The sequence below is a fragment of the Alnus glutinosa genome, chromosome 3, assembly GCF_958979055.1.
Source record: "Alnus glutinosa chromosome 3, dhAlnGlut1.1, whole genome shotgun sequence".
In the NCBI taxonomy this organism is placed as follows: Eukaryota; Viridiplantae; Streptophyta; class Magnoliopsida; order Fagales; family Betulaceae; genus Alnus; species Alnus glutinosa.
Window position 1 is genome coordinate 3,284,197 of NC_084888.1, and position 20,252 is coordinate 3,304,448.

General features: G+C 36.9%; 3 protein-coding genes across 3 annotated transcripts; all 3 read right to left on the reverse strand.

The window, feature by feature from the left end:
* On the reverse strand, positions 1 to 11,025 carry LOC133862925 (casein kinase II subunit alpha-2-like). The gene is made up of 10 exons (XM_062298844.1): positions 10,581 to 11,025; positions 10,286 to 10,415; positions 9,388 to 9,582; positions 5,225 to 5,382; positions 2,239 to 2,329; positions 1,726 to 1,791; positions 1,356 to 1,438; positions 1,183 to 1,246; positions 1,025 to 1,093; positions 1 to 344 (listed from the first exon to the last, which is right to left on the reverse strand). The coding sequence occupies exons 1-10, from the start codon at positions 10,988 to 10,990 to the stop codon at positions 285 to 287; spliced, it is 1,326 nt and encodes a 441-aa protein (XP_062154828.1). The 5' UTR covers positions 10,991 to 11,025; the 3' UTR covers positions 1 to 284.
* A 2,149-nt stretch (positions 11,026 to 13,174) lies between these two features.
* Positions 13,175 to 14,145, reverse strand: LOC133863849 (vacuolar iron transporter homolog 2.1-like). Its single transcript, XM_062299967.1, has one exon. It carries the CDS (start codon positions 14,071 to 14,073, stop codon positions 13,435 to 13,437), a length of 639 nt encoding a protein of 212 aa, XP_062155951.1. The 5' UTR covers positions 14,074 to 14,145; the 3' UTR covers positions 13,175 to 13,434.
* Positions 14,146 to 15,934: 1,789 nt separating this feature from the next.
* Positions 15,935 to 16,898, reverse strand: LOC133863792 (vacuolar iron transporter homolog 2.1-like). Its single transcript, XM_062299887.1, has one exon. The coding sequence runs from the start codon at positions 16,798 to 16,800 to the stop codon at positions 16,165 to 16,167; it is 636 nt and encodes a 211-aa protein (XP_062155871.1). The 5' UTR covers positions 16,801 to 16,898; the 3' UTR covers positions 15,935 to 16,164.
* Between the last annotated feature and the right edge of the window lie 3,354 nt (positions 16,899 to 20,252).

Sequence of the window (20,252 nt, forward strand, 5' to 3'; positions counted from 1 at the left end):
TTGAAGGGTCTTGAAGAAATGCAGCTTTTAATCGCGTATGTTAATAATGTTAGTTACATAAGGCGAGGGGCAGTTCACAACTTGGGAGCACACAAACAAATATAAAAGTTTCCAGAAACCAAATTGCCCAAATAAAATTATATAATTCAATAAAATGACAGTTCCATTATAACTCAAAAACATGGCACACCATCCTAATTGCAAACCATACTGAGTTTAAAGAGCAAGGTCAGCCTGACCAAGAAAAGAAGACACCATATCTTGACATGCATCTGGAATTCAATCTATTGGGTACGCGCTCTGCTGCTTTCTGCATTTCTTATCGGGTAAAAATACGGATGGGCCTGCAAGACATCAACAACAGTTACCAAACATTCCACATTCAAGCGAAACACAAAAACACAGCTGATAGTCTTATTAAGAAGGTGTTTGGCATTGCGATGTTGTAGGCCTAAAGTGCGATTTTAAATCAAATCACAGAAAATGTATCATTTTCGAATATGTTTTTAAAAAAAAATTGTGATTTGAAAACGTAGAAAAATGTATTTTCAAATAGCAGACAAGAAAGTACGTTTTTAAAAACGTAAAATTTTAAAGAAAAAACTACAATTTGAAAGGCCAAACTGTAATTTTATCAAACGCACAACTAAGTTTTTAAAAATCGCGTTTTCAAATCGCATATTATAAAATTGTTATTTTTAAATCACACGTTTTGAAATCACAAACCCAAACGGACTACAAGTGTTGATAGCATTAAGAATGAACAAGGCCATGCTAAGTACAACACCAGACTACTTAATCCTCACGAAAAATGACTGAAAACCCCTCTAATATTCATACATTCATATGGTCTACTGAAAAGTCCCACTATCCCTTGGTAACCAAAACATCATCACTGTTGTTAAAAACGACCAAACAATAGAAACAAGACTGATGGCCCCTGAAAGCAGTATATATGTGAGTAGTGAATAGTTAAGTGTGTTAAGTGCGTCTCTTGCTGGGCAGTTAAGTACTAGGCTTTTACCATTGCTTCTTTTGCAGTAGGCCTCTCTTGGTGATCATACCGTAGCAACTTGTCTACAAAGTCAACAGCCTACAAAAAGTAGAAAGAGCGTGTATTAAAGATAGCACTTAAAAAATTGGAAAGAGCAAAAAAATTTCACTCCTTAATATGATTTTTACCTCAGGAACCGTCAAATGTTGATTATCAACATTAACGAACTTTGTCCATGGTTTCCGGCTATGCCTAATTCAGTTCAAGAACAAAGATTTGTCTCTGTTAAAACTAATGGTGCCGGGTAAAAACAACATTAATAAACAAATAAAAAGGATAGAACCATGATATTGATCACAACCTGCCAACTAATGCTGCAAGGTGAGGGTCTAACTCTATCCGGTATTTGTTCAGATAAGTACTTAATTCATCTGTCCCAAGCACCTGTTGTAGAAGAAATACAAACTTTCAATTAGACTTCCCTTTCTCTTCATTCTGAAACCGAGTTGTAAATGTTTCATTCTAAGGTTTCACGAACACAACCCCAAGGGGTAGTTCAATCGATTGGAGATCATGTCTCATGAAGCGGAGGCCACTACTTCAAATCTCCCATTTCCCCTCCCCCCTTGGGGCCAATTACTTATAAAAAAAAATACCCAGCCACCAACTGACTTGTTTCACACAAAAAATTCAATACATATGTTTAAACTTCTAAAGAAAACTACACATACCTTAGCTATTTTGACCAGCTGATCATGATTATCATGCCCATAGAAAAATGGCTCCTTACGGAATATCTGTACAGCACAAGCCTCCATAATAAGCATGACAAGAAAGAGCATCATGTACCACGACTAGGTACCAAACTTTGAAACATCCTGCCATCTGCCACCCATTGATGAATAGGCAAGCAGATCAAGATCCACTCATCTATACACATCAAGAAAAATGCAACCCCATATCTCTATAATACTAATCCTTGGACACAGCCATTGCAGACCATTCAATAAAGGGTCCAAAGTGCACTACATTATAAGAAAATAATTAGAATGAATGTTGACAGAGAGGAGGCCCCTCAGTTGATCCACAGGCACCCAGGCCACTTGCACACACACCACAATGACTGAGCACCACAGAGAATTTCAAATATAAAGTGCCTCTGTATGACATACTAAAGCATACATCCACAATGCATAGAGATCTGACCAACAAAATCGAGATAAAATTGGTGGGAAAGTGCTTACCATGCCAGCAAACATACAACCAAGGCTCCACAAGTCTAAAGAGTAATCATAGTCTTGCAAATCAACAAGGAGCTCAGGACCTTTAAAATATCTGCAAAACAAAGTGGAATTGATGGGAGAAGAATGAAACCTATCAATTTAAAGAAGAAATTTGTACATACAACACAGAAAAACCATAAATAAGCGTAAATGAACCATAGTCAAACTTCAACCCAATAGACATTGATCTGTCAAAGGTATCCATTCTTCCATAATCATTAACCCAGTTAATTCAATGATTCCCAAACAATACATATAATTTTGTACTTGCACAATTTTAAACTAAGTAGCATCATATAATTTTAACAATTATTACTTTTCTAATTTGAGAATTCTTTAATTCATTTTCTCAGGTCCCAAGAGAATTAAAATTAAATAAAAAAAATACTTTAGAGGTCCCAGTTGTTTGACCTTTTATCCCATCATTCACTGCCTAAGGTTTAAAACACATCAAATCACTCCTTAAGCTATGTACTGTTGTTAAATCACTCCCTTCGTTGGATTTTTTATCCGTGAACAATGACATGTAGGTTGATGGCCACATCATATCCAATCAAATTTTGACATGTGTACACACATCGAAAAAATAAAATAAAATAAGAGAAAGGATACGGAAGAGAGAGAAAGAGAGAGAGAGAGAGAGGTCTGACCAGTCGCTTTGGAGATAGGGGATGGTTTGGCCACCCCCAAAGGCTCAGTAGGGGGTGGCTAAACGACCCCTAGACTCCAAAGGGGATGGCCAAACACCCCCAATGGCCAGAGCCTCTGGGTTTGCTCTCTCTCTCTCTCTCTCTCTCCTTTTCTTCCTTTTTCTTTTTTGACGAGGCAATTTTTAAATGATGTGGCGGTGCTGACTCAAAAACCCCCCACATAATAGATACCATTCGAGACCATGTAAAATGAGTTTTCTTTCTTCAATTCACTGAGCAGCATAGATTTAGTGCCCAGTCTTCCAAGGCCGGTGCTTTCCCTTTGTTAGATCTCAATAAGTAGAAGTGATTTTTCACTGACAAGTTGTTACCTGATGTAGAACCTGCCTGGGTGCCAGAAATGTGGCCCCTGACAGCTCCCGCATAGTTTACCTTCTTCCCCAACAAGCAACGGCCAAGTGCGCTCGCGCGAAAGCCGTTGCGCGTTAGCGCATCCATGAGGACACAGCTGGTGTTCTTCTGGGATGGAAATCACTCTTGCAAGTCTTGTTCTAGTGGGAAGGATCTGCCAAACTGCTTTCCAAAGAAACAATTTCAGTCTCTTGTACATTTAGTTTCCATAGAAACTTCCATTCTTCCGAAGAAAGAGGCCCATAATGGGTTTCAGCGTTCGACATTAAGGTATTGTAAGCTGACTTCACTGTGTAGTCCCTGTTTTCTGATTTAACCCATATCACCTTATCATCATTTTGATTATTTGCCAGATAAATTTTGAGTATATTAGCCACTATTCTGGTTCAAACATCTGTTTCAGTGTTGTAATATCCCATTTTTGAGTTCCTCTGCATGATTTCTCCCACATAAAATTGCAAATGGATGGTTTGAAATAGGGGTTTCGAATAGGTCTATATTCTAAATTATTTGGGATCCAAGCATCCTCCCAAACTTTAGTCGATTCCCCTGAAAAAATCTGAACACAAAGACCCTGCTTGAGTAGGACTGTAGGGATCTAGTCTTTAATACCCCTTTGATCTCGTATTGTCCAGATCATACCGTGGATCAATGTCGGGAACTTAACGGCAAACAATACGATCTTCCCAGAAAGACAAAGCGACTTAAGCCCACATACGCAGCTGTAGAAAAGCTAACTATTCCACCTGAGGTTTTTTATAAAAGCATGCATCGTCTACTTTATCAAAAGTGCCGAACAATATTCTCTAAGAATTCGCTCAATTCTACTTTAGCAAAAGATCAAGATCCGATGTCTCTTCTTCTCAAGAGACCCACTCTGCCAATGCACAGGATCTGGTATATCATAGAAGAAAAAAGCATATATTGGTTCAATATCACTTTGTGCGTGAAGTTCTTGAGATGGCAAGGTCCATGTGTTGAAAGTTGGAACCAAGGAAAACCTAGCCGACATGTTAACTAAAACGGCTACACTAGAGAAGTTGGAGTGGAGCTTAACTTCTCTAGGCATCATGTCAAGGTGAGTTGACAGGTTTGGCAATGGCAAAGGTATACTCAAACCCTACTTATCTTAAAAACAATTAATTTTAAGGCCTATTCACAAAATTCTAAAACAATGACTATCCTAATTCCAAATTCGAATTTCATAAATCTAAGCATAAAGGACCAAGTTCTTATATCTACAGCATAAATGAACCATAAATGCACGCGCACACAGACAAAAAGACACACAAACACCACATACGCATGCATACAACATGCGTGAGTGCACGCGCACATCATGCGACCACTTTTACACAAATCTCCATTCACTTCTACATCAATTAACACAGCAAAGCGAAAACCAAGGGACTATACTCAAAAATCCATAGTGACAAAGTTTTGCAACATGCAACCCAAGATCTATAAATCCTTGAAAGCTGAGTTTACTTGAAACTGACTCTATTTCATTAGTTGCCCACAAAGAAAGAAAGTGATCTCCTTCGCCACCCCAAGGACTAGACTAGAAAGTGAACACCAATGACTAGACTCACAAATCCATAATGATGAATTTTGCAGCGGGAAATCCATGATCAATATTCCTCAAATCTGAGATTATTCAAAATTGGTGCTAATTCATAGTTGCCAATGAAAAGTTAAAAGCAATTTCCTTTGCCATTCCAGGTAATATCAACTCCAATAGATCCATACTAAGATGCAATTATCATTTAATTTCCAGATGGAAGAAACCAAAAGGAAAATAGAATAGGGAAGTTTTGAGGAAAAAAAAAAAGAGGCACAGAAACAGAAATCACCATCTTTGCAGGAAAAATATAAAGAAGGCAAACCTTGAAGCAACACGGACATTATATTCTTTCCCTGGATGATAGAATTCTGCAAGGCCCCAATCTATAAGACGAAGCTTACGCTGTTCATGATCAATCATTACATTATGGGGCTTCACATCTCGATGCATAATACCTTGAGAGTGGCAATAATCCAGTGCCTAAAAATACAATAAATAGAAATATAAGATTCTTCCAAGTTATAAAATCAAGGTGCATATTTGAATAGACGAATTTGAGAAAGAATATAAACATTAAGCAAAATAAAAGGATACAAGGCAGAAATCCAACTACACATAACGCACCAAACTCCAAACCAGAAACAATTTCCATCCAAGCCCTAACATGAGACATAACACCTTACTGCCCCAAATCAAAAACATTTGCAATCAGAAACTTTCTAGATGCAATCCAATCTCAACTTTGATTTCATATCAAATCTTCCAAAAGCAAAATTCATAACGAAATATTGAAGAAGCTTAAGTTCACATTAAATAAGATTCTAAGAAAACCTGAAACAACAAACTGAAACAAAGTTAATTATCTCATTTCTTTGAGAACCTCCAATTTTATTTTTCTCCAAATCTCGTTGTGTGTGTGAGAGACAGAGAGAGAGAGTTGGAGGATTTTTGAAGATTTGGCGGTATTGTGATTTCATTAAGGAAAAATGACACGAGAAAACGCAAACCAATGAACTACCAGTCTGGTTAAACTCTGGTCGCTTTTTTGCCTATTACTAATTGTAATGGAGCTACTTCTTGTACCCCAAATCACAGGTAACATTCACCATTGAACCTGAATCCGCCCCTTAAGATTCCTCAGGGCTGGTACAATTGAGCCCTGACAACTCTTTTGTCCTATTTTTTTTTCTCCATTATTTAATAATTTTTTAGTATGAGAATGGACCAAGCCTAAAATAGAAGGATAAAGCAATTTTTTTTTTTTTTAAGAATTCATCCAAATAAAAGCTTATGATCATGTTAATTGGGATTTTCTCCTGTATATGTTGAGGAGGTGCGGCTTCTCAACATATACAGGAGCTCATGGATAGCTCGTTGCATTTCTTCTGAGAAGTTTTCGGTGCTAGTTAATGGCTCGCCCAACGACTTTTTCAGTAGCTCTCAAGGCTTGAGGCAAGGGGACCCTCTGTCTCCTCTTTTGTTTGTGTTTGTTATGGAGGCTTTGAGTCGTATGATTACAGCGGCGGTCAGTGGGGGTTTGTTGGATGGCTTCAAAGTGGGTAATGCTTCTTTCTCGCATCTTTTGTTTGCTGATGACACTTTGATTTTCTGTGATGCTCGCTCCTCCAAGTTGCGGTATTTGCGGAGTCTCTTTCTCTTATTTGAGGTTGTTTCGGGTTTAAAGGTCAACTTGGCCAAATCCAATCTTATTCCAGTGGGGAATGCCGTTCAAGTGGGAAGGTTAGTCGACATTTTAGGGTGTGAGGTTGCTTCTTTGCCAGTGAAGTATCTAGGTCTTCCTTTGGGGGCTTCCTACAAGTCCACTCATATTTGGGATGGAGTTATCGAGAAGGTTGAAAATCGGTTGGCTAGTTGGAAAAGGTAATACCTCTCCAAGGGTGGGAGGGTTACCCTTATCAAGAGTACTCTCTCCAACATACCTACATGTCTATGTTTCCTATTCCGATGTGTGTTGCGACACGCAATGAGAAGCTGCAACGAGATTTTCTTTGGGGTGGAATGGGTGAAAAATTTAAATATCATTTGATGAGTTGGGCGAAGGTTTGTACCCCAATTTCAAAAGGGGGGCTTGGCATTAGAAATTTGGTGTTGTTCAACCGCGCGTTGTTAGGAAAATGGTTATGGCGCTTTGGTAGGGAAATAGATGCTTGGTGGAGAGTTGCGGTGGATTCCAAGTATGGTAGTATCTGGGGTGGGTGGTGCTCCCGTGAGATTGCAGGGGCTTTTGAAGTAGGGTTGTGGAAGTACATAAGGAAAGGATGGGAGACCTTTTCCAGATTTTTTAGATATGAGGTGGGGGATGGGAGTAGGACTAGGTTTTGGCATGACTTGTGGTGCGGAGATACGATTCTGAAAGAAGTGTTTCCTGATCTCTTTGGAATTGCTCGGGTGAAGGATGCGTCAGTAGCTGACAATATGGAGATTCTGGGCAGGTCCATTCAGTGGAACGTAAGCTTTGTTAGAGAAGCGCATGATTGGGAAGTAGATGTTTTTGCCTCATTCTTCCAGGTTTTACACTCTACTAGGGTGTATAGAGATTGGGCAGACTGCCTTAGATGGGTCTCTTCCAAGAAATGTGTGTTCAGGGTTAAGTCTTATTTTGGTTCCTTGACGTGTTCTAGAGGAACTCGGTTCCCTTGGAAGAGTGTGTGGCGGTCTCAGGCACCCCCGAGGGCAGCCTTCTTCACATGGTCTGCAACTCTAGGTAGAATCCTTACTCTGGACAACCTCAGGAAGAGGCACATAATCATTGTAGATAAATGCATCCTATGCAAGCGAGATGGGGAATCAGTGGACCATATTCTTCTGTATTGTGATGTGGCCTCCACTCTGTGGAACAACATCTTCTGTCGCTTTGGTATTTCTTGGGTCATGCCTAGGAGTGTGCTAGACCTAGTTGCTTGTTAGTAGAAGTCTGAGAGATCAAGGAGCGCTACAACATGGAAGATGGTGCCTATCTACATTTTTTGGTGTATTTGGAGAGAAAGAAACCTTAGGTGTTTTGAGAACCTAGAGAGCTCCCTAGAGGAGGTGTTAGAGTTGTTTCTCCATACGCTGTATCTATGGTCGATGGCTTTTTTGTACCCTTTATCCATTAGCTTTGCTAATTTTCTTGTTTCTTTTTCCTTTTCTAGTTAGGTGTTTCCTGTTGTATACTTCCAGTGTACGTAGGGGCACCTTACGCTTTCAATAAAACTAAATTTACTTATAAAAAAACTTTATACTTAATTATTTAGCAAACCAAGTTTGAAGAGTGACAAGCTTGACTTAATAGGTTCATGAAAACTAGCGGTTATATTTTGTCATCAAAAAAAGATATATGTAAATTCAAAGAAAACATTTTTCATGTTTTATAACGAATTATTACAACGAATTATTACTTATGAGTAAATAAATCATTAAGTTATTAAAATATTTTCTATCACATCTCGTTCAAGAGTAGCCCGGGCTCAATGGAATCAGGTGTAAAGAATCTCAAGGGCAAGATTTGGATTCAAAAGTAGACCCTGCCCGTGATTTGGGGTATAAGAAGTAACTACAGTATGATTAATTATAAAGAAATGAGATCTAACCCAACCGATGGTCCCTCAATTTATTTAATTTTTTTTTCCTCTCATCCTTTTTCTTTCACGAAATCCCAGCAACATTGAAGCTTCCAACTCTCAATCTCTTATCTCTCTCTCTCCTGGAGATTCAGAGAAAATTAAAACCAGTTTCTCTAAGAGGTAAGATTATTAATATTGTTTTACCTCGTTGATTTTGATCTTTGTTGCTTTTAGATTTTCTTGGAATTCAATGTAATTGTATGTTGAATAAATTATATTATGGTTTTATTTTCTGGAAGATTTGAAATTATCATCGGCATTGGATTGGATCTTGAAAGTTTGCAATTCCGATGGGTTTTGATTTAGGGTAGTAAGGTGTTTTGTTTGGATGGAAATTGTTTCTTGTTTGGTATTTGCTATATCGTTTGGGGGATTTGCCTTTTTTCTTTGAAACTGCAGATGCTTTTGTTTGTGGTTTTGTTGTTACGTTCTTCTAGGGTTAACTTCTTTCTTGTTCCTATTTGAATCTTGCTGTTTGTTCTGTCTTAAGGTCTTCATTTCTTGAGGGACTTTAAATGCATCTTGTTTTCTTGATCCCCGTTCCCCTTTATATTCTTTTATGCTTTGATATTTAGTTCTGATGCACTGGTGTTGTCAAATTTATAGGATTTTTTTTTTTTTACTTTCATTCTTGTATCTTGCGACTGTTACATGTTTTTGATTTTTTGTTCATTTCACTATAAAATCTGAAACAATCTAGAACATCTTGGCTCTAAAATTTTTTTCAGCTCACGGCTTGGTTGCTGAAATAAAGTTTTAAAAGAAAAGATGACTCAGTTTAACCACATCATTGAAGAATTTAGCCCCAAATGATAGAACAAAAGTTCTGGGGAAAATATAAAGAGAACAGTAAGCTGACCTTCAGAAGCTCATAGATGTAATATCGAATATCATAGTCAGAGAGTGTTGGATAAAGCACTTTAAAATCTGTATTATTCACATGTTCAAATATAAGACTTGGGGTCTTCGATTGCTGGTCTCTAACAATATCAAGCAGCTTCACGATATTCGGCCCGCCACAGAGATTCTGCAGTATCTTTATCTCCCTCTTGATCTGAATTTTTTTTCAAACAAAACTGTAGATTTAGATCTGTTTTAGACATCCATACAAGGTGAACACTTGCATGAGAAATCTAAACCAAAAATCCTCAAAATTTATTTTTATAAGAGTAAAAAACAATATCATAATACAGCTGAAGCATCGTCCATGGTCTATACAGAAGTCATATAAATCACTACCATGAAAGGCCATACATTATGTGAAATAACTTGGATGTTCCAGTGTTAACCAAAACAACATTAATACAATATTAAGATAGAAGTTAAACAGAGGATCAAAATATCACAATGGCTTAGTGATACAGAAGCAGTGTTGTGTCTACATGAGAGATTATGGAGATTCACACCAGATCACATGTTTATAAATACATTATACTAACCATGGCTGGAAAAGTAATCAATTGTTCAAATTCAGGACTTGAACTCTACGATCAGAAAGTGCAGAATAACAAAGGTTACAATCAGCAAGTACACCAAATCAAGCGATGACAAATGCTTTAGCATTGAAGCGGCATAAATCAACGAAATTCCAGAAATAATATATGTATATATAACAAACATTGATATGATGAAAAGCCTGCAATAAGAAGCAGAGTCTATGATTGACTCAATGTATAATCCAATTACAATAAGAAAGCAATGAAACTCCTAACCATACATTAGAAGCCAACGACAACAATGCCGCCGCCGCAACTCACCTTCTTCTTCTTCACCGGTTTGAGAATCTTAATTACACACTTCTCGTTATCGGTGCAGTGAACACCCTCAAATACCTCACTGTATTTTCCCCTCCCAACCTTCCTCACCACCTCATAGTCATCCTGCTCCCTGTACAATCAACCAATACCACGAATACACCATCAAACACACACACAAAACCCCAACTCCACCGTAAAATAGCAACCAATTTCAAAACTCCAAACCCTAAATACAAATACATAAAAGGCTATTGCAAGAATTATACAAGTACACATGTGTCAAAAAGAAGAGTACCCCCATTGGACGGTGAGGGACTCATAGTCCCAGTAGTCTTTGGGGCGAATCACGTTGACATCGGCGTAAACCCTAGCCTTGGAGGGGGCGCCAGGCCGGCGGACGGCCTTGCCGATCTTCTGCGCCAGGGTTTCGGAGGGCGTGGGCAGCGGGCGGTTGCGGCGGACCAAGGGGGTTTGATGCTGCTGTGGGCGAGACAGCGGGGTGGCAGAGGCGGCGATGCGGCGGAGCAAGAGGGAGGGAGGGGAGGGGGACGAAGAGAGGGGTGGTATGAAGAAGAGAGAGAGGAGGTGCCTGTGGAGGTTGAGGTGGTGATGGTGGTGCGAGAGAGTGAATTGGAAGGGCCTTATGGCCATCAAATCTTTGGAAATAGGGGAAAAGGTGGAGCAGGATGCCTCAAAGACTCTCATAGCCCTGATCTCTGTCTCTGTCTCTGTCTCTCTCTCTCCTCCTTTTCTTTTCTTTTTCCTTTTTTTTCTTTTTTTTTTTCTCTTTTTCTTTTTCTTCTTTTTTAACCCTGTCCCTTTTTTAATTTGATTTGCTTTTTCTTTTTCTATTTTTTTTTAACCTTTTTATGTTTATTGTTGTTTTATATATATATATATATATATATATATATATATATATATATATAAATGATATAACTCGATTTTTCTCGAATATCTTATTAAATTACAAGTCATTTTAAAATTTATTAAAAAAAATATTTAATTGATACTTTAACAATATTAATATAACTTTATTCCATCAGCTTTTATAAATCAAGTATCTCCCATTTTTCCGTAGAGATAATTGGGTATCTGTTTGTTTTTTCCTTGTCCTTGTTTCTTTTTCTTCATAGCGATGATTACACAATGGCTCCAACAGGGAATGTATATAATATAATAAAATTAAAATATGAACAAGTTAGCTACTCACACAAAGCCCACAGTATTCTCTCACAAAGTAGAAGAAATTTAGGGTTTATGTATAGAGACTATCCCAGAAAAATGCTTCAAAATGCGAGGTGCTGCCACAATCAATTGAAAATCATTCTTCAACGAGTTTTTAGCTGCATTGCCACCACTGTCGGTCCCCTTTTTGCTTCCACTAAAAACTGGGGGATTTTGTAGCACATTATCCACAATCTCCAACGCACCCAAATTAAGTGAAGCAACCGTGACAACAAATGAATATCAAGATGGCCTCCTCACATGAGCCTTAAAAAAATTTGATCTTTTTAACTCTCTACAAGTTGAACAGGGACTAATAAGTCAAAATGGGTACCATTTCTTGGTACCCACAACATCCACGTACAATAAGTCATTATAATCAAGTTTTGTTGGAAGCTTTCTTGATTGACTTTTCCGTCTCTGGGATGTCATCTGGATTTGTGTCTGGATTGCTATCAATATTGATTTTTATTTTTTATTTTATTTTTTGGTCTTTGTTTCCAAATTAGTAGATACCAAATTGGGCCGAGCAAAACTAAAACTTCAAAATAATTTTACTGTGAGATAAATTTTATGTGAAGAAATATAAAGTTACAACATTTGCTTTGAATAACATTTCCTTTAATTTAAGCATATGGTAAATTCTATTTCTTCGATAACATAAACTTTTATCTCTTCATAATTTTATATCGAGCACGTACGTACTTTTCACTTGCAACTTATATCCACAAAATTGGTAAGGATACAATTTCTCAAAGTATCAACATCAACAAATAGAAAAATAATTTTGTGCATATATAAAAACTTTCATATATATATGATTTCAACTTCTTAATTAAGAAAAATGTTCATGATCGAGATATTATTCGACTCACTTTTTGAAAATCCTATTGTTGCAAACAAGTTTCAAAATCCACACAATCATACCACTACTCCCACTAACAAATTATTAATCGAAATATTAAAAAAGTTGTCACAAAACTACTGCATGGTGAACAGAAAATTATCTATTAGCTCAATAAGCATAAGAAAGTTATAAAAATTGATTAAAATTAATAGGTTCACTATATATGCACGTGGTTAGAGTTATAAAATTGATTATTGAAGTTTCTAAAATAGGAGGGAGTTAGGGTATAAGCCATTAGTTCTCCGGCCATAACAAATAGAAACTCCCACTTTTTTTAAAATATATATATATAAAGTTTTTCTTTTAATTATATATGAGTGATGCATGGGATAATCTGATTGGTACTGTTGTGGCATTTGATTGTTTCTCTCAAAAAATTATATGAAAATTGAGTGCAGTGACCTATTTATTATGTTTACATATCATAGGGAGCTCATAACATTTTTTATATATGACATTGAGTTTAGAGTAATGCTACACATTATCTTCTTGTCCACTTTTTATCCTCCCAAAATTGATATGGCTCTTAAAATTACCATTGGATCAAAATTCAATAATGATTTATCATAAATTTAATGGTGATTTTAAGAGCCACATCAAATTTAGAAGGACAAAAGAAGGACAAGGGGATGATGTGTAGCATTACTCTTGAGTTTATTGCAAATCGGTGTAACCCTGTGGACAGAACTTGTAATTTTTTCCTTTTTTTTTTTTTTTTACCAACCTTTAATTCAAATTATTCCCACGACAATAAATTAAGATTTTAACTATATATTTATTTATTTTAATATTAAAATGCACCAACCCCTACACAAGACAGGATAGCTCTTCTCCTATCCGTAAACTCCACGTGGCTGGGATACGTGAATTAAGGTGGAATTCAGCCTCGTATATGCAGGATGAGGGTGCATGCAGGAGTTTGATCATGACATCGACACACTAAAAACTGAATCAAGGGAAGATGAAACAAGAAAGGGAATCCCAGAAAGCAATTTTGCAATTGATCGCCTGGAAATCACATCTGCAGTCCTTTAGAGCCAATTAATCTGGTCAGGCCAAAAGTAATCGCCATTGCCACCCATCCTCCGACCAACACCCTGGTAGCAGACTTCAACATCGGAGTCCCCCCGACACGTGCTCCTACAACTCCAAAAGCAATCAGCGCCGAGGTAGCCACTGTAATCACCACAGACAACCTCAGTTTATGCTCCCTTATAAACGCAGCTGCCAATAATGGTAGCACTGCGCCTACTGAAAATGCAAGGGCTGATGCAAAAGCAGCCTGAACTGGATTGGGGAGCTGCTCCCTCTCAGTCTGATCAGCTTCTTCCTTATAATTCTCTCCACCATTTTTCATTGCCTTCTCCCTCCTCATGATATGTGCCATCTCTATGTCCCTCTGGGTGTTAACGGAGACAAACTCCCCTATTGCCATACTGCAAGCCCCTGCAAATAACCCCGCAAAACCAGCAAGGAGCATGGGCTTGATGTCTTCTTTGACAGACCCAACACCCATCATTAACGATGTAACAGTAACAAGCCCATCATTGGCTCCCAATACAGCAGCTCGAAGCCATTGAGCTCTTTGAAAGTAGTCAACATTTTTACCCTCAACCTCCGGGCAATGATTTTGCTCCATATCATTCATGGGCATGAGGAAAATAAAGATAATCAGAGAGGAATAATAGGAAAGGGAGCTAGCTAGCTAACTGATTACTCGTGGAGAAGAAATGGCTATTGTGGAGGACATTTATAGAGGGGATATATTATCCTGATGGATCATTTAAGTGGTGGAAATTAAAGGATAAGAGAGTGCGGAAGACACAAGCATCCATAACGTTTAATTAAAAAAACTGAAAGCATGCACGCTCATTTAAAAAGTAAAATTAAATATGTAGGTTTCTTTGACGATCGAACACTGAACCACTATATAAGGTGGAATGCTGAATAGGGCAGCACCTCAGAGATAGAAAGATGAAGAGAAAAATATTTGCGTGTTATTATTACATGGGGCGAGTGTGCACTCCACATAAAGTGAAATGAATATTCCATATCCTGTGGAATATATATATATGTGGTGTCGATTTTCCATGCATAAGAAAGCTACATGCAGGTTCCATACAATGGAAGTCCACGTACGCGAAGGATTGCCTTTTCATTCATCGAAAAAAAAGAAGAAGAAGAAGAAGAAGAAGAAGATGAAGCAATCTCTTGTCAGGTAGTTAGAGTACGTTTGGTTTTCACAAGGCTTAAAAAGGCCAACTAGAAGTACTCGATAGTGCAAAAACAATTCTAGCTAGAGTCAAAAGTTGAGCCTTCACTAGTACTCTTCAGGACCTTGTTCCTAGGTAGAATATTGCAGCTGATTAAATCGAGTTTATTTAATTTCCATCCAAACTTTATATCTTTTCTTTTCATTTTCCATAGAGTGTTACCAAACAGATGGAACAGATCTTCGATCCATGTAAATGACCTCAATTGTAACACTCCCACATTCATGCATGATTGGATCGGAGGATTAGTACATATAAATTATTGAGACTAGTACAAGTTCTTGGACGCTAATAAGTCATCACGGTTGCTTTGTGGAAGTTGATATTGATGTATTATTTTTCATGATTTTAATTGTCTCTTATAATATTATAAGTTGTCACAAATAACGTAAGAGTATTAACTTATTGGACACTGATCATCACTACCAATTAGTAACACGTTATTAGCAACGACCCTGGCCTAAGTCGTTGCTAATAAGTCATTATCAACGATGACACTTATGCCATGACCAAATACAATGCGATGACCAATATATAATTAATAATTAATAGAACAAGAAAATCATATAATAACTAAAATATTTTAAACTATACAAATTGAATAGTATGTTACTATAACGATGTTCCTAGCATATTTTATGTATTGTAAATGCTAGTAAACACGCAAATATATTTATATATATATATATATATAGAGAGAGAGAGAGAGAGAGAGAGAGAGAGAGAGAGAGAGAGAGAGAGAGATTAAGTGTATATATATATATATATATATATATATATACACACACACGTGTGTGTTGCATTTAACACCTAATAGCAAACATTTATCGTCCCAAGCTGATCATGTTACTAGACTGGCTTAGATGTGTGCCAAGAAAAAGAAAAGAAATGACTAGAAGTGTACAAATTTGATTTTGAACAGTACTGATCAATTATTTAAAATTTGAAGCGACTTAGTTAATTGTTTGATAATAGTATTTTGAAAACAAAAAACAAAAATGCAAAATTTGGAAACGTATATATATTCTGTTTTCAATAAAGGAAAATTTATTTCCAAATTAGTAGATACCAAATTGGGCCAAGCAAAACTAAAACTTTTTAAATTCTTCAAAATATTTTTACTATGAGATAAATTTTATGTGAAGAAAGATATAGTTACAACATTTCCTTTATTTTTTATTTTTGGATGAATAACATATTCCTTTAAGCATATGGTAAATTCTAGCTATTTCTTCGATAACATAAACTTAATTTGATCTCTTCATAATTTTATATCAAGCACTTATCAAATAGATGGGTCTAGAATATAATCTCATAACACAAACTCATATTTCTACAAGATATATTCAGGATGAGGGTGCATGCAGGAGTTTGATCATGATCACATTCGACACACTAAAAACTGAATCAAGGGAAGGTGAAACAAGAAAGGGAATCCAAGAAAGCAATTTTTGCAGTGGATCGCCTGGAAATCACATCTGCAGTCCTTTAGAGCCAATTAATCTGGTCAGGCCAAAAGTAATCGTCATTGCCACCCATCCTCCGACCAACACCCTGGTAGCAGACTTCACCATCGGAGTCCCCCCGACACGCGCTCCTACAACTCCAAAAGCAATCAGCGCCGAGGTAGCCACTGCAATCACCACAGACAACCTCAGTCTATGCCCCCTTATAAACGCAGTTGCCAATAATGGTAGCACCGCGCCTACTGAAAATGCAAGGGCTGATGCAAAAGCAGCCTGAACTGGATTGGGGAGCTGCTCCCTCTCAGTCTCAGTTTCTTCCTTATAATTCTCTCCGCCATTTTTCATTGCCTTCTCCCTCCTCATGATCTGTGCCGTCTCTATGTCCCTCTGGGTGTTAACGGAGACAAACTCCCCTATTGCCATACTGCAAGCCCCTGCAAATAACCCCGCAAAACCAGCAAGGAGCATGGGCTTGATGTCTTCTTTGACAGACCCAACACCCATCATCAACGATGAAACAGAAACAAGCCCATCATTGGCTCCCAATACAGCAGCTCGAAGCCATTGAGCTCTTTGAAAGTAGTCAACATTGTTACCCTCAACTTCCGGGCAATGATTTTGCTCCATATCATTCATGGCCATGAGGAAAAGCTAGGAAGATAATCAGAAAGGAATAATAGAAAAGCTAAGGGAGCTAGCTAGCTGATCAGAGATATATATTATATATGCTGGTGGAGAAGAAATGGCTATTGTGGAGGACATTTATAGAGAGGATATATTATGCTGGTGGATCATTTAAGTGGTGGAAATTAAAGGATAAGAGAGTGAGGAAGACACAAGCATCCATAACGTTTAATTAAATAAAACTGAAAGCATGCACGCTCATTTAAAAAGTAAAATTAAATATGTAGGTTTCTTAGACGATCGAACACTGAACCACTATATAAGGTGGAATGCTGAATAGGGCAGCACCTCAGAGATAGAAAGATGAAGAGAAAAATATTTGCGTGTTATTATTAAATGGGGCGAGTGTGCACTATAGTCCACATAAAGTGAAATGTATAATCCATATCCTGTGGAATATACATATAGTGTGGATTTTCCATGCATGCCGCATGCGAAAGCTACAGGTTCCATACAATTAATGGAATTAAAGTCCACGCGAAGGAGGATTGCCTTTTCATTCATCGACAAAAGAAGAAGAAGAAGAAGAAGAAGATGAAGATGAAGATGAAGATGAAGCAATCTCTTGTCAGGTAGTTAGAGTACGTTTGGTTTTCACAAGGCTTAAAAAGGCCGACTAGAAGCCGATAGTGCAAAAACAATTCTAGCTAGAGTCAAAAGTTGAGCCTGGCTAGCTAGGTTAATTGCAGGTAGATTGCAGCTGATTAAATCGACTTTATTCAATTTCCATCCAAACTTTATGATCTTCTCTTTTCATTTTTCAAAGAGTGTTATCAAACAGATCGATCTTCGATCTATAAATGTATATGACCTCAATTGTAACACCCCCACATTCATGCATGATTGGATGGGAGGATTTAGTACATATAAATTATCAAGACTACAATACAAAAAAAAGATTGCAGACAGTTTTTTTTCAGATGGTTTTAACTAAACCGTCTAGAAGTTTTCATTTCCAGACGGTTTTATAAAAACTGTCTATAAATTTATAGGCGATTTTTTTAAAACCGTTGGTAAATTTTATTTCCAGACGGTTTAGTTAAAACCATCTGGAATTTTATGGACGGTTTTTACCAAACCGTCTAAAATTTTTTTTCTCACGCCATGTCATCAATCTGCGTGATGCCCCCTTATTTCACAACGTTCGTCAAATTTATTTCCAAACAAAATCAGAACCATCTCTCTCTCTCTCTCTCTCTTGCTCTCTCATTCTTCTTCTTCCCCCAAAACTCTCTTCTCTCCAAATCTCTCTTCTCGATGGCTCTCGTCTCTCTGATCCTTCTCACTATCTTTTGATATTATTTTCTCTTTGTGCTTTTTTTTTTTTTTTTTTTTTTTTTCCACTTGCAAGACGATCGATCGGACCACTCACCCCACCTACCCGACCGCACGACTCATCGCCACCACCCGGCTGAGGGGATCGGGCGACTCAGAGAAGTAGAGATCAAGATCGAGAGAGGGAGGAGATTCGGCGACGGAGGAGGCATCGATCCTTTTTGGTGATTTCTGGTCCTTTTTTTATGGTGATTTTTGCTCCTTTTTTGTACTTTTTGTTGGTCGCCGGAGTTGGTATTTTTGGTCCTCTTTGTCGGTGACAGAGATGAAGGGTTAATTTTGAGGTCTTGCCAGGGAGTTCGGATCAATTTTAATTTTGGGTTGGATTTCATTTGGGGAGGAAGGGGAAGATTTTGCCGGCCCTTGAAGAAGTTTTCGGCGAGGGAGAAATAGAGCATGCCGGCGATAAAAAAAAAAGAAAAAGAAAAAAAGCAACGAGAGAAATTCTGGATATTAATTAATGATATTAATATATAAAACAAAAGGAAATAAATCGAAATAGGACAAAAAAAAAAAAAAATGAAGTGTGGACGGTTTTGCCCAAAACCGTCCAAAACTGCTTCTTCTGAATGATTTTGCCCAAACCGTCCAGAAATTCATTTAGCGACATTATATCCTAGACGGTTTTAAACCGTCTAGAATTGATTCCAGACGATTTTTCTGCATTAAAACCGTCCAATTTTTTTTTTTTTTTTTTTTGTAGTGCTAGTACAAGTTCTTGGACGCTAATAAGTCATCACGGTTGCATTGTCGAAAAAGGTTATCAACGTCCATATTGATGAATTATTTTTCGTGACTTTAATCGTCTCTTATATTAATATAAGTCGTCGCAAATAACATAATAGTATTAATCTACCGGACATTGGTCATCGCTACTAACACATTATCAGCGACGACCTTAGCTTTTGTCGTCATTATTAACGGCAACGCTATGTCACCAAATACAATGCAAAACTAATATATATATTATAATTAATCAAACAAGAAATTCCAATAACTAAAATATTTTAAAATATACAAATTAATGTATTTTCCTCGTTATTACTAGCATATATATATAGAGAGAGAGAGAGAGAGAGAGAGAGAGATTAGTACATACATACCTTGTGCCATACACAAACTCACAAACAACTGCGGGCAGTAAATTAGTTAGCATAATTTGATACTAAGATACTTAGCTTCCCAAGTAAAAATTGGTCTGCTACAGAAGCTTGTGGGGTAAGCTATTTGATTTACCTTTCTTAGGGAAGTAAAAAAAAAATCCTAGCATTAAAAATCCCATGGTTGGCCACCTTATGGTCTTTTCATTTAAATACAAAATTTTCAAGAGTAAAATAGTAGAGTCCTCCCAAATAAGTACTTTCCAACCCCATTAAAAAAATTCAAGAGAAACTGATATCCTTTCATTGACCTGCATGGTACCAAATCACGGAAATATCATATATGGTAGAAATACATTTTATGACTAGCTAATTGATGACCTTCTTTTTTTTTCTTTTTTTTTGGGGGGGGAAAATACATATACCTCCTCAAATTATCACTTCATTGTCAATGTCCTTCCAAACTACCAATTGTATCAATGCATCCCTGTATCCCATAAACTATAGAAAAAGGTCAATGTTCCCAGTTGACAAAAATATCTTTCATAAAATTATAAAAACAACTAAAATCTATATATATATATATATATATATATATATATATATTAAAAAAGGGGCAAACCCTTGGGTGATTTTTTTTTTTTTCTTGTTTGAGATTTCTTTCCCTTTTTTTTTTTTTAAAAAAAAAAAAATCAATTAGGCCGAACCACCCCCATCTTTTTTGTTTGTTGTTTTCTTCATTTTCGTTTTTTTTTTTAGTTTTGTTTTGGAAATTATAAGGATTTTTTTTGTCTTTTTGAAACAAATTTAAGGGTCAATTTTTTTATTTCTTTTTACTCGCCTTAGGGGGACATGCATTAACATTTTTTTTATTTTTTATTTTTTATAGTTTAGGAGAAACATTAATTGACACAATTGGTAGTTTAAGAATATATGTACTCTTTTTTTCTTTAATTAAAAAAAAAATTGAGGCTT